The sequence below is a fragment of the Salvelinus alpinus genome, chromosome 4 (genome assembly GCF_045679555.1).
Source record: "Salvelinus alpinus chromosome 4, SLU_Salpinus.1, whole genome shotgun sequence".
Classification (NCBI taxonomy): Eukaryota; Metazoa; Chordata; class Actinopteri; order Salmoniformes; family Salmonidae; genus Salvelinus; species Salvelinus alpinus.
The window spans coordinates 71,339,812-71,351,719 of record NC_092089.1 but is presented as its reverse complement, the minus strand read 5'-3'; the positions used below and the strand labels follow the sequence as shown (position 1 = coordinate 71,351,719).

General features: G+C 45.3%; 1 protein-coding gene and 1 long non-coding RNA gene across 2 annotated transcripts; both read left to right on the top strand.

Annotated features, from left to right (window-relative positions):
* Window positions 1-303: 303 nt before the first annotated feature.
* Window positions 304-5,543, top strand: LOC139574346 (reticulon-4 receptor-like 2). The gene is made up of 4 exons (XM_071398834.1): window positions 304-498; window positions 2,185-2,411; window positions 2,619-2,852; window positions 2,952-5,543. Exons 1-4 carry the CDS (start codon window positions 441-443, stop codon window positions 3,822-3,824), a joined length of 1,392 nt encoding a protein of 463 aa, XP_071254935.1. The 5' UTR covers window positions 304-440; the 3' UTR covers window positions 3,825-5,543.
* A 4,750-nt stretch (window positions 5,544-10,293) lies between these two features.
* On the top strand, window positions 10,294-10,794 carry LOC139574345 (uncharacterized). The gene is made up of 2 exons (XR_011674755.1): window positions 10,294-10,516; window positions 10,675-10,794. It is a non-coding gene; the product is annotated as an uncharacterized lncRNA (long non-coding RNA).
* Window positions 10,795-11,908: the final 1,114 nt, after the last annotated feature.

Sequence of the window (11,908 nt, the reverse complement as noted above, 5' to 3'; positions counted from 1 at the left end):
GATTGATGCTTTAAATGAGCAAAAGTTATTTGTTTTTAAGCCAAATGCTCTTTTCCCACCTGCTTCTCCTCCTCCAACCCCCCTCTGTGATCCAAACTCACACAGCGCCGAGCTCCCTCAACGCACGCACGCATACACATACACACGCACTCCACTGTGAGCGTCCTCTCCTTTCCAGTCGCTTCCTCTGAGCAACCCTCTCATCCATCCCATCCCCTCCCATTCGCCCGCGCGAATCTGACCCATACAGGGTGACGTAGGAGAGATTCCGCCGCAGCCCACAGCCGTGGGCGCGAGCTCATCAAGTATAAACCCAATCCCGGGAATTCTGCTCGTCACTCACTCAGTCGCACCGACTCCGTTACCAGAGCTGAACTTCAGCGGAGATAGCAGGCACTTTCTCAGCGCTCAGGCTAACTCGCTGTCGGCTTTGGTTCGAGATGGAAACTCTCTCGACTGCACGGAGATCTTGGAGCTCCAACATCCACAACTTCAAAAGTGAGTTGACTTCAGTTCATAGGATTTAGGCTTGGCTACATTATTAGTTTTTTTGTTTTAGTCTTGATGTTGTTGGTGGTAATGGGGATGAGGATGGTGATGTCCTAAGATATGATTTACAGTGAATCACTGTTTAATGTATTTTTTGTATTTATTAGGATCCCCGTAGCTTTGCTGAAGCAGCAGCTACTCTTCCTGGGGTCCACACAAAACATGAAACATGAGAATACAGAACAGCAATAGACAAGAACGTCTCAAGTACTGAGCTACTCAGTTGATTTCGTTCACAGTTAGGTGCGTAAACAGCTAGCCTACCTGTATGCCCGTGGTTGCATGCATACACATCTAGGCTACTGTATTCACGTTTTCAAAGACGTTGTTGGCTTCCTGAAGTACACATCTGTCTCTTGCAAACAAGATGACACTTAAAACCTATATCCTTTTCAGTCACCATCCACCTCAACATTATAAAGCAAAAACACATTTGGAAATTGTTCATGTTGAGCACACCTACTAAACAAACAACACATTTGGAGATTGTTCATGTTGCACACACGCGCGGAGATTGTTCATGCTGCGCACACCTACTAAACAAGTCCTCTCCACGTCCCGTGCGCGCGCAGTTAACGAGCCATGTCGTTACCGGGTTCGGGTAATGAAGGTGAGGTCGTTGGAACATTTGCCGGGGAAGCTGAATGGTCACGCGATACTTTTTTCATGCGATGTTTTCTTTGTGCCGGGTTATCCGAGCTTGCCAAACCGCCTCTGAATAATCCATGTGCAGAGAGAAACCGAGCCGGGTCCGGTTACCTTGTTTTACGCTTGTCCATACTCTGTAACCTCTTCGTGAGCCAACCTTTTTGTGAAATTGGCTCGTGAATTTAGGCTACTAGGGTAAATCTTGTTTAGCCCTTGTGTGGCTCGTGTGATAGAACTTGATAGCACTTCGAACCAGAGGTGAAGAAGATTGGTTTTACGCTCATTCAGCTATTTAGTCTGAGATAAATGTTGAATGAAGTTACCAGAATTATAAACCTGTACTCCCACTGGGCAAAAACTGGTTGAATCAACGTTGTTTCCTCGTCATTTCAACCAACAAAAATATATGTGATGACGTTGAATCAACGTGGAAAACTGGTTGGATTTGAAAAAAGTCATCAATGTAAGGGAATTTCTTATTTTTTTCATCCAACTCTTATCCTAAATCCAATGAGATGGTGATTGGTTGATTTCATTTTGAATTCACATCAGTTGACAACTCAACCAAATGTGAATCAAAACTAGAAGTTAAACTGGTCTATGCCCAATAGGCTGACTAGCCTATGTAACATGATCAGGTAGAGATGAATAGGCGGGTGATTTGTATAATGTAATTTATTATGAATGAGTGCGACTGGCCTATTAGTCAGACTTGAGATCATGGCATCAATCTTGGCTTTTGCGTCATATCCGAGATTGAGATCACCAATCTTGGCTTTTGCGTCATATCCGTGTCCATCAACAACTTTCTGCACCACTCGACTGGAAAGCTCCAAGTGCTGAAAACAGCTCTGCATCCCTTGCCCTCTTTCTCTTTTTCACTCCCTCTTTTTCTGGTTGTCTTTACTGTACAATTCATCTGCTAGTTGTTATAATGTTCCATTATATTAACCTGTCTCTTTCTCTGTGTGTGTGTCTATGTTTCAGGTGGGCTCACCCTATGGCTGGTGCTGTGGTTGGTGGCGGTGAAGCCGAGTGGGGCGGGGACGTGTCCAAGGCTGTGTGTGTGTTACCCGTCGCCCATGACGGTAAGCTGCCAGTCTCAGAACTTCACCACCGTGCCCTCCGGAGTGCCCTACGACTCCCAGCGCGTCTTTCTGCAGAACAACCGCATCACCGAGCTCAGAGCAGATTCTTTTGGCTTCGAGACACAGGTTAGAATGTGTGTGTTTTTGTGTTTGGTTATTCTTTAATGAACTGTAATTGTTTTTGTGGATTGATATTGCATAGTTTTGCATTTAAATATAATATTGTCTTTAGTATTTGAGCTCTGTGTGTTCGTATCGGAGCTGTGTCCTTTCTCAGATGTGTAACGATCCCTTTCTATATACCTCTTCCTTTTTCAACCCCTCCCCCTATAGGTTCTCTGGCTCTACTCCAATAACATCACATTGATTGAGGCTGGAGCCTTCAGCAACCTGAGGGTTCTAGAAGAGCTGGACCTTGGTGACAACCCATCGCTACGGCGACTGGAGGGTGGAGCGTTCCGGGGACTGGAGAAGCTGCAGAGCCTGCACATGCATCGCTGCAAGCTGGCCGCTCTCCCCCACGACCTCTTCCTCAAGCTCTACAGCCTGCAGTTCCTCTACCTGCAGGTATGAATACACATACAACGCACACACACCTGCACACACACACACACACACACACACACACACACACACACACACTGACAATGTCCTTCCTACTTACAGGAGAACCAGCTGCACTTCATCCAGGACGACCTCTTCTCCGACCTGGTCAACCTGAACCACCTCTTCCTGCACGGCAACCGCATCCGCACTCTGTCCGAGAACGCGTTCCGCGGCCTGGTTAACCTTGACCGCCTCCTGCTCCACGACAACCGAATCCGGCAAGTGAACCGCCGTGCTTTCCGCGACCTGGGCCGTCTGACCATCCTCTACCTGTTCAACAACTCCCTGGCAGAGCTTCCGGGCCAGGCCATGAAAGATGCTGTGGCAGTCCAGTTCCTCCGCCTCAATGGGAACCCCTGGTCCTGCGGCTGTGAGGCCCGCCCCCTGTGGGAGTGGTTCCGTACAGCTCGCATCTCCTCCTCCGAGCTGATGTGCACTTCCCCCTCCCCCCGCCGCGGACAGGACCTGCGCTTCCTCCGAGAGATGGACTTTGCCCTTTGCCCCCTCCCCGACCCTGGGTCACTGGCCGGCACCACCACGACCACCTTCAGCACCAAGACAAGATGGTGGTTCTCCAAGCACAAGCCTGTGGCTTCGTCCAAAGGAATCTTCCAGAAGAGCTCCGAAACGGTCAAGGCGTACCCCTTCTCCTCGGGCAAGCCCAACCAGCCCTCCAACCCTTCCTCCACCTCCTTCTTCTCTAAGTACGAGCTTGCGGAGGAGGAGGTGAACCTGCCCAAGGTGGACCAGGAGGAATACTGGGCCAACTACGGGAACGAAGATGCCTCCGTGCGCTGCTTCGAGCTTGAGTGTCCGCCCGGCTACGACACCCCGGTCCTCCTGCCCTCCTCCTCCTTCTCCCCCACTCAGTCTTTCATCCCTCTCCTCTCCCTTTCTGTGCTAACTCTCTGCCTCCACCTTCTCTTTGGCTGAACAGCCCCGTCAGCTTCTCTTTTTCTCCAACTCTATTTCTCCAACTCCTTTCTCTTTCTCCTCTGCACACCTGGATCTTGATTCCTTTCAGTTTCCCCCCTGGCTCCCAGGGGGCGGTACACTGATGCAGGAGCAGGCAGGCAGGCAGTAGGGAGCTGCTCTCAGGAGTACAGGTGAGATGCAGTGTAGGACACCATTTGATTGGAGGCCGCTGCTGCTGCTGATAGGGCTGAGCTCATTTTTCACTGAGATGACATCACAGCAGCAGGTTCTGTCACCATGACAGCACGATAGTGTGGCCAGCTTACGCAAGTTCCAATCACTACTGCTACTACCGCACTAACACACCAAGACATCCATACATTTAGTACCACAACATAGCACTGCATTCAATTCATACCACTCAGTAAGCTGGTGGCATTTTCAGGAATTTTATCACCATAACTACTAGTTTGTATTCGCAGCAAACAACGCAGGCGTTGTGACGCTGGCTATTTTGTATGGCTTCAAACGCTCACCATTGTCAACCACTGTGTGCCAGTCCTGCTAAGAAAATATTTTCAAAAGCAACACTTTCCTTTGGCTTCATCTTTGTCACTGACCTTTCAACCTTCACCTCTCCACCTGAGAGACCAGAGACACCAGAGTGCTGCTCCTACAGGGCTACCGCAGCAGGAGACAGAGAACACAGAGGGCATCTGAGGGAATAGTAGGAAGACAAGAATACCTATGGAGAAATACTGTCGTGAGACATCTGTCACTGAAATGGTAAAGGAGAGGTGGATAGATGTGAAGTAAAGGATGTGAGCGTGTATGCAACAGGGATAGGACAGAAACTAAAATACAAGAGTTAAGGATGCTGGCAAGCAAGAGACAGGATAAAAGAGAGAGAGTGTGAGAGTGATAGGATTAAGAGTTGTTACGACATATAGCAGACACCAGGCCAGGTCAGAGTGCCAGTAAGGGAGTGAAAGCGAGGGTGTCTCTCTCCATCTCCCAACATTTGACATGTAATCTATTTTTCCTGTCAACACCATCAATAAAAACCACACTGTAAATATCTCACACTAACTCTGTAGGTATTGATACACTTGTGACACTAGATGGCTACATACATATACTGCTGTGTGGTTTATTGTATGAAGCCCATGCTTCAACATTCTTCAGGTTTTTCTTTCTCTTTTTCCATTGGTGATTGTTGCCATGAGTAACACCATCATGTTTATTAGGGTACTGTATGTAAAGATTGAGGAGATTTGAAAAGATATATGGAAATCTTTCCCTTCAATAGTCCGTCTCTACCTCTTGTTTCTAAGTCTGTCGTTCCCCTCGTGACCACAGTGTGTGTCTCTCTCTGTGTTCATGTGAGATGCACACAGAAGGACAGTATACTGGGAAGAACCTATAGCCCATTATGGTGACTGAAGCCTGGGTCCAGCTGTGTTGACAGTTGTTTGATTCCAGATCTAACGCGCACACACACACACACACTCCCGACAGCAGGTGCATTGCTGAATGTACATCTCTGTCAAATCAAATGCAAACCCAACCAGGTAATGAGTGTCGGGGCATTTCTATTTGTCACTCCCCATGTGCCACTCCCTCTCCTCCCCTGACCGTGTGGTTGAATGGAATATGAAGGAAACTGTGATAATGTTGCACATTTTCTTTTCAATGGAAGCTGTGAATAAACATTTTCTTGGTTTTACTAAAACGGAACTGTGTGGGAATCTCTCTTTCTCTGGCTTTCCTCCAAAAGGCAATCGCTAAGGAGAAAACAGTACAACACCACTGTATTATAAAACACCTGAAACACACACTTTCAGCCTTTGCTACATTACAGGTCCCTATCAAGGTGTAGTGTCTAGAGCAGGGATTGGCAAATGACCAACTTTCTATAGAAAGTCAGTCGGGGTCTTTACTGTTGAGGGTTATAATAGTAGAATACACAAGGTGCTATTTGGAAATGTGGATGTGTATGAGCAGTTTATTGTCAGTCACTGACTCACTCAATTAACCCATGTCAGCTAACATTGTTAAGATTGGTACATTAGTCTAGTCAGCTATCTAAACTTGTCTTAATCATGGTGAAATTACTTGGGGGGGGGGGGGGGGCATTGATGTTGTTAGTCACTCCCACTCACATATCATATTCAAAACTGCAAGATTTCTCTCCACTCCATAGCAAAATTAATAGAATTGCAGGAAATTAACCATAAAGCTGTACATTTTTCTTACCATGGAAAAATGAGTAGAATTGCATGAATTTAGTTATAAAATGGCAAATCTCTCCACCCATGACAAAATGTGTAGAATTGCATGAATTTAGTTATAAAATGGCAAATCTCTCCACGCATGACAAAATGTGTAGAATTGCATGAATTTAGTTATAAAATGGCAAATCTCTCCACCCATGACAAAATGTGTAGAATTGCATGAATTTAGTTATAAAATGGCAAATCTCTCCACGCATGACAAAATGAGTAGAATTGCATGAATTTAGTTATAAAATGGCAAATCTCTCCACCCATGGCAAAATGTGTAGAATTGCAGCAAACTTGCTTTAAATTGTCATATTTTTTCTACACCCCATGGCAAAATGTGTAGAATTGCAGGAAATGTGGGTGTGCAGACCCACTAGCCACTGCAGCCCCTCATGGTGAGTTCAGATTTTGTGTGGCCCCCACCCCTATCAAAGTTGCCCATCCCTGATCTAGAGGGATGTCATCTAAAGTGGTCAAATAGGGAACAAAGAAGAAGAAATGAAAATAGATGGGGATAATGTGAAATGATTATAGAAGGATGAAGAGACATTTTAAATAGACACTGACAGTTCTCTTTGGTCTTTGGATATTGTAACATACATTTCCAAAACGTCTCACAGAGGTTTGACGTATTTGGTTGCTCACTCCGTGACAGATGGTTTTAGCTGAGACTGAGCAGGTCAAAAGTCTTAATTATGGCCTCATTTAAAGTCTTCATTATGGCCTCATTTAAAGTCTTAATCTGCTGCTTTTAAACCCCTCAAGCTCTTTTTATTGAGTTTGGAGTGTGTGTGTGTGTGTGTGTGTGTGTGTGTGTGTGTGTGTGTGTGTGTGTGTGTGTGTGTGTGTGTGTGTGTGTGTGTGTGTGTGTGTGTGTGTGTGTGTGTGAGATTTTAACTGCATTCTCACGTCTTGATCACCTCCTTCTTTGCTCTGTTACTAGCTAAATTATGATACATTGGAAAATGTGGTTGTCTTGGGGCAGGGAGGGTCGTGAGTCAGGGGAGATGGGATAGGGTGAAAGAGTGACATTTAGCACCAGAATTAATCCTCCCCTTCAACAGATTGACACTTGAATGATGCAGATACAGATGGACAAACAAACACGCACACAAACACGCATGTATACACGCACACAAACACGCATGTATACACGCACACAAACACGCATGTACACGCATGTATACACGCACACAGAACTTTTTGTCTAGCACGAGGGGTTCAAATCATTTAGATGTTAGTTTCCTAGCTATCTCACTCTCTTTTTCCATCCAAGTCTCCCTCTCTACAGGATATATACAGGTACAGTTCATCACAACTCAGCTTCTTCTCACCCTTCCCTCCCTCTTTCTCTCTCAACTTCTCTCCTTCTTCGCTCTGATGACAACTCACTCCCTCAATTTGGTCTCACTGTACATCAGTCATCATCACACGTATGTTGTCTTCTCTGACCCCTCCCTCTCTCATTACTTTCTTATCAAATCTTTCCATACCTGCACTCGTTCCACAAAGGAGAGCACAGTTCATAACATGTTTATTGATGTGTTATATGTCATGATCGCATCATCGGTATGTTTTTATAATGTGTCCATGCACTCTGCAGGTGTCTGTTTGGAGCTCATTAGCACCAACTCTGCTCTAGGAACAGAGAGAGACACCATTAGAAGGCAATAGACGTTGATGCGTATGTGCCGCAGAGCGCCTACTCATATTCAGTTGCGCTCTCTATCTTTCATGTCTCTTTCTTCTTCTGCTCTTTTGTCTAGTTGTCAGTCTTTTTATGGTACTGCGAATCATTTTAAAACTATCAGTCAATCTGCCTTTATTTCATCCTTCATCCTTGTCACATTCTTCTCTCTCGCTCGCTCGCTCCCTCTTTCTTTTTGTATCCCCTCCTCCCTCCGTCTCTCGCTCGCTCCCAGATGGCAGTGCTTGTCTTGGCTGCCCAGCTAGGCCCTCGGAGTCTGTTGTTGTGAGTTGGCGTGTCGTTGGCGTTGTTTGGTGACGTGTGTCTTCACACGGGTGTCTTATTCAACGAGCCCAAACCCAGCCACCCAATGACGTCAATGGGACCAGAGAGAAATACAGAGAGCTTAGAGGACAGTTATGAGGTTCAGAGAGGCTGAAATGTATTCATTCAATTCCAACTGGGTGGTTTTGTTGGTAAGCTGTATGGTTCACTGTGAGGCCCTGACCCCTCCATATATCTGCTGCCGTGTAACCACATTATCTACATTTGTATCTCCTATTCTTTGAAATATGGAAGTATGAAGTACTAAGGGCAGTATCAGGACACCCGCTGCTAAAAAATTATGTGACCAACATCCATTATTGTACATTCACATGTGACCACTTCCATCTATCTACTATATCAGAGCAGGGTAATATGAACCGTCAGGTCAATTACATCCAGTTCCGGACAGATCACCAAGTTGAAGGAGAGAAAGCGAGCGAGAGAGGAATTATGAGTTTTTTCCACCCCACTAGAGGCTGCGTGAACATGCTGTGATTGGCTGCCATGTCTTTGGATAGAGAGGATGATGCTCTACGTAAATGGCATTCACATTCATATGCGATAACAGCACAGTCAGTCGCAGTTCAGATAGTGCAGGTCTATGATGACGAAAGGGAGGAAGAGAGAAAGAGGTGAGAGGGAAGTGTGAAGATCTTCAGTGTATTTCTGGATCATAATCACTAGCATATCTTACGCACACATGTACTGTACGTAGGCATGCAAATGAGAATACACACGCATACATAGTATGGTGGAGTGTCCATCCCTAGGTATTGAACAGCTTTTGGATCCTCTTTCTTTGCGTTTCTATTTGCAGCATGCTGTTGTGTGTGTCCTAGGCCTATACTCAAAAGGAGGATGGTGGTGGGAGGGGCTCGCTCCATCTGGTCCTGCGTCACACTGTGAGGTAAGAGGGTATCGAAGGATGGAGAAAGAGAAGAGGGTACATCTGTTTGAGGGTCTGTACACCCCTCATCGGCTCATTTCAGAGCTAAAAATACAGACCCCCAGACGGCTGAGACAGACTGGGATCTGAGGAGAACACTGAGTTTGTGTGTGTGTGTTGAGAAAGAAATAGCCTGTGTGTGTTTGAGAGAGATAGAAAGAGTGTGGGTCTGTGACTGTAAATGAGTCATGCTCACCTCGCCTCGCTCTTTGTGAGAGTCCCTTCTTTTTTGGCACTCATGGAAGTGACGCTCTCGCTCTGAGACAGCCTTTGTTTGAGTAAGAATGGAAACGTGTTTGGCTCTGGGATTTGGGCTGCTATTCCTGTGATATATTTACTCTCAATTTAGCAGAAAGAGGACACAAACACACCCATCTGGTTCACTCCATCTCTCTATCATGTTTCTGTAGGCTTACCTCCATTCTCTTGTTTTGGATGCTCTCCACTTGAGATTAATGTCTATCTTTTTTCCCCAGACCTGATCCTCTCCCCTGTGTTGACAATCTGTGCACTTATATTCCTTTATAGATATTTAAAATATTTGCCAAATCCAATATCATTTTTGTGCCCCAGATGTGTCAGCCAACTTCTATTTTAGGTGACAGAAGCATCTCCATGAATCTTAGCCGAAGTTCACAACCCCATTTTCTGGAATGGTTTTGTCTGCCATCAAAATGAACAACCCCTTCAACCCCGCAATGGAATAGCCCATTCCCATGCCCACAAAACGTACCTAAATTCGATCATTACGCAAGATCAACAATAACGTCCCTTGCAAATGCAGGTAAACCCTACACCATCAAAATCTTTTAAAATCTAGATCATTCATGAAATCGCACTGATGAAATTAGTTAAGTGTCTCTGAATTACAAGATAACTTTCTAGACACTAAAGTAGAGACACAAAACAACTCCGAAATGCATTATGACATGTAAGGACAGGTTAGCTTGCTAACTTTTACAGTAGCTAGCTAACTTAAAACACACACGACGTAGCTAGCTATAAACATTTTTTAAAATACATTTAATGCTGTATTATCCCATACACCAGATAGGTGCATTGAAATGTGTTGTTTTACAGGGTCAGCCATAGTATTACGGCGCCCCTGTAGCAAATTAGGGGTACGTTGACAGATTTTTCACCTTATCAGCTCTGGTATTCGAACCAGCGTCCTTTCGGTTACTGGCCCATCGCTCTAACTGCTAGACTACCATCTAGCTAACCCCACTGCCTGTTGTTGTACAGGTTGGGGTTCAACGTGCAAGGCCAGCGCCAAGGTGGCGACAGAGGAGACGACCATGGCAGTGGAGGGGAAGAGGGGTATAAAAAAAGAGGAAGACGACCCGGAGACTGTCAGAGGGCCAGAGAGTGGTCATTCAACACTGGTGGGAACTGGAACTGAACCCACCAATACAAGACCCAATGTATTTGGGTGACAAGATGACAAAAGATTAATTCATTGGACCCAGTCAGTCAAATTGCATAATGTGGCATATGCATATAGCTTATTGTAATCTAACAACATTTACCCAGTTAACACAATTTAAAGTGCAAAGGGATAAGCTACATCTCTGCTGCAGAAAAGCATAAACTGTAAAACCTCACTTTTCTATTGTCTTTCTGCAGTAAAAGCTGACGAGTTTACGGGCGTAATGCCAAGGGGGTCAGAGTTGCCCTCCTGGCTGCCCGCCCAGACCTCATTGTGGTTCAGAAGCCCCGGAGTAAAAGTTTTGAAGTGATGCTGGAGAGAAAGGGGAGTACTGTCTTCCAGGGATACACCTCTATGGGAAGTGTCTTTCTCTCCTTGGGTCTCATCTGTTGTCTAATTATTCCCTTTCCTACAGAGGTATGTCTGTGGTCGGTCAGGAATAAAGAAAGGCCCACCTCGCAAGCTGAAGTTCCCTGAGCCTGAAGTTGTAGTTCCTGCCCTGGAGTGGCACTGAAGACTGAATAAACATTTGATGGAAGTATGTATATGCACAATCTTAATAGTTCCCACTGGACACAGACGTCTATTCAACATTGGTTCAACAAAATGACATGGAAACAACGTTGATTCAACCAGTGTAAGCTCAGTGGGTTGTCCTTCTATGTCCAATTCAAATTACTAAATTCAAATCAGATTAACCCAAACTGTAATAGAAAGGAATCCATTGAAATAAACACTGGTTGAGAGGGTTTGGCTACTCGAGAGAGTAAACAGTGAGACCAAGAGAAAAGCACTCTAAGGCAATCCACTTATTTGATTGGAACAAATATCCCATTAAAATTATTTGCTAAAATAGTGAATTCTCCCTCTTGTTCTTTGCAGCCAGTCATCCAGGGTTTATAGCAGCTGGATGCAGAATGATGAGGACTGACTAACGTGGTTGCGCCCAAGTTCTTCCTCTGATGAGCCAAGCGTGGTGACATCTAATGGTGTCTCTCACAGTCCCGCTTTTACAATATTGCTGCTATTAGTTGTGTTCACATTATTCAATAACATTTTTCATCTGCTTTTATATTTGTCGATGAAGAATTAAAATTGTTTTTACACATTTTCTTACATTTACATTACATTTAAGTCATTTAGCAGACGCTCTTATCCAGAGCGACTTACAAATTGGTGCATTCACCTTATGATATCCAGTGGAACAACCACTTCACAATAGTGCATCTAACCCTTTTAAGGGGGGGGAGTTAGAAGGATTACTTTATCCTATCCTAGGTATTCCTTAAAGAGGTGGGGTTTCAGGTGTCTCCGGAAGGTGGTGATTGACTCCGCTGACCTGGCGTCGTGAGGGAGTTTGTTCCACCATTGGGGTGCCAGAGCAGCGAACAGTTTTGACTGGGCTGAGCGGGAACTGTACTTCCTCAGAGG

What these genes read in the sequence shown, in the direction of transcription:
- LOC139574346 (XM_071398834.1), top strand. Translation starts at nt 441, where the DNA reads ATGGAAACTCTCTCGACTGCACGGAGATCTTGGAGCTCCAACATCCAC. An exon ending in CAACATCCACAACTTCAAAA is followed by an intron (nt 499 to 2,184) that starts GTGAGTTGACTT and finishes TCTATGTTTCAG; the next exon opens with GTGGGCTCACCCTATGGCTG. An exon ending in TGCAGTTCCTCTACCTGCAG is followed by an intron (nt 2,853 to 2,951) that starts GTATGAATACAC and finishes TCCTACTTACAG; the next exon opens with GAGAACCAGCTGCACTTCAT.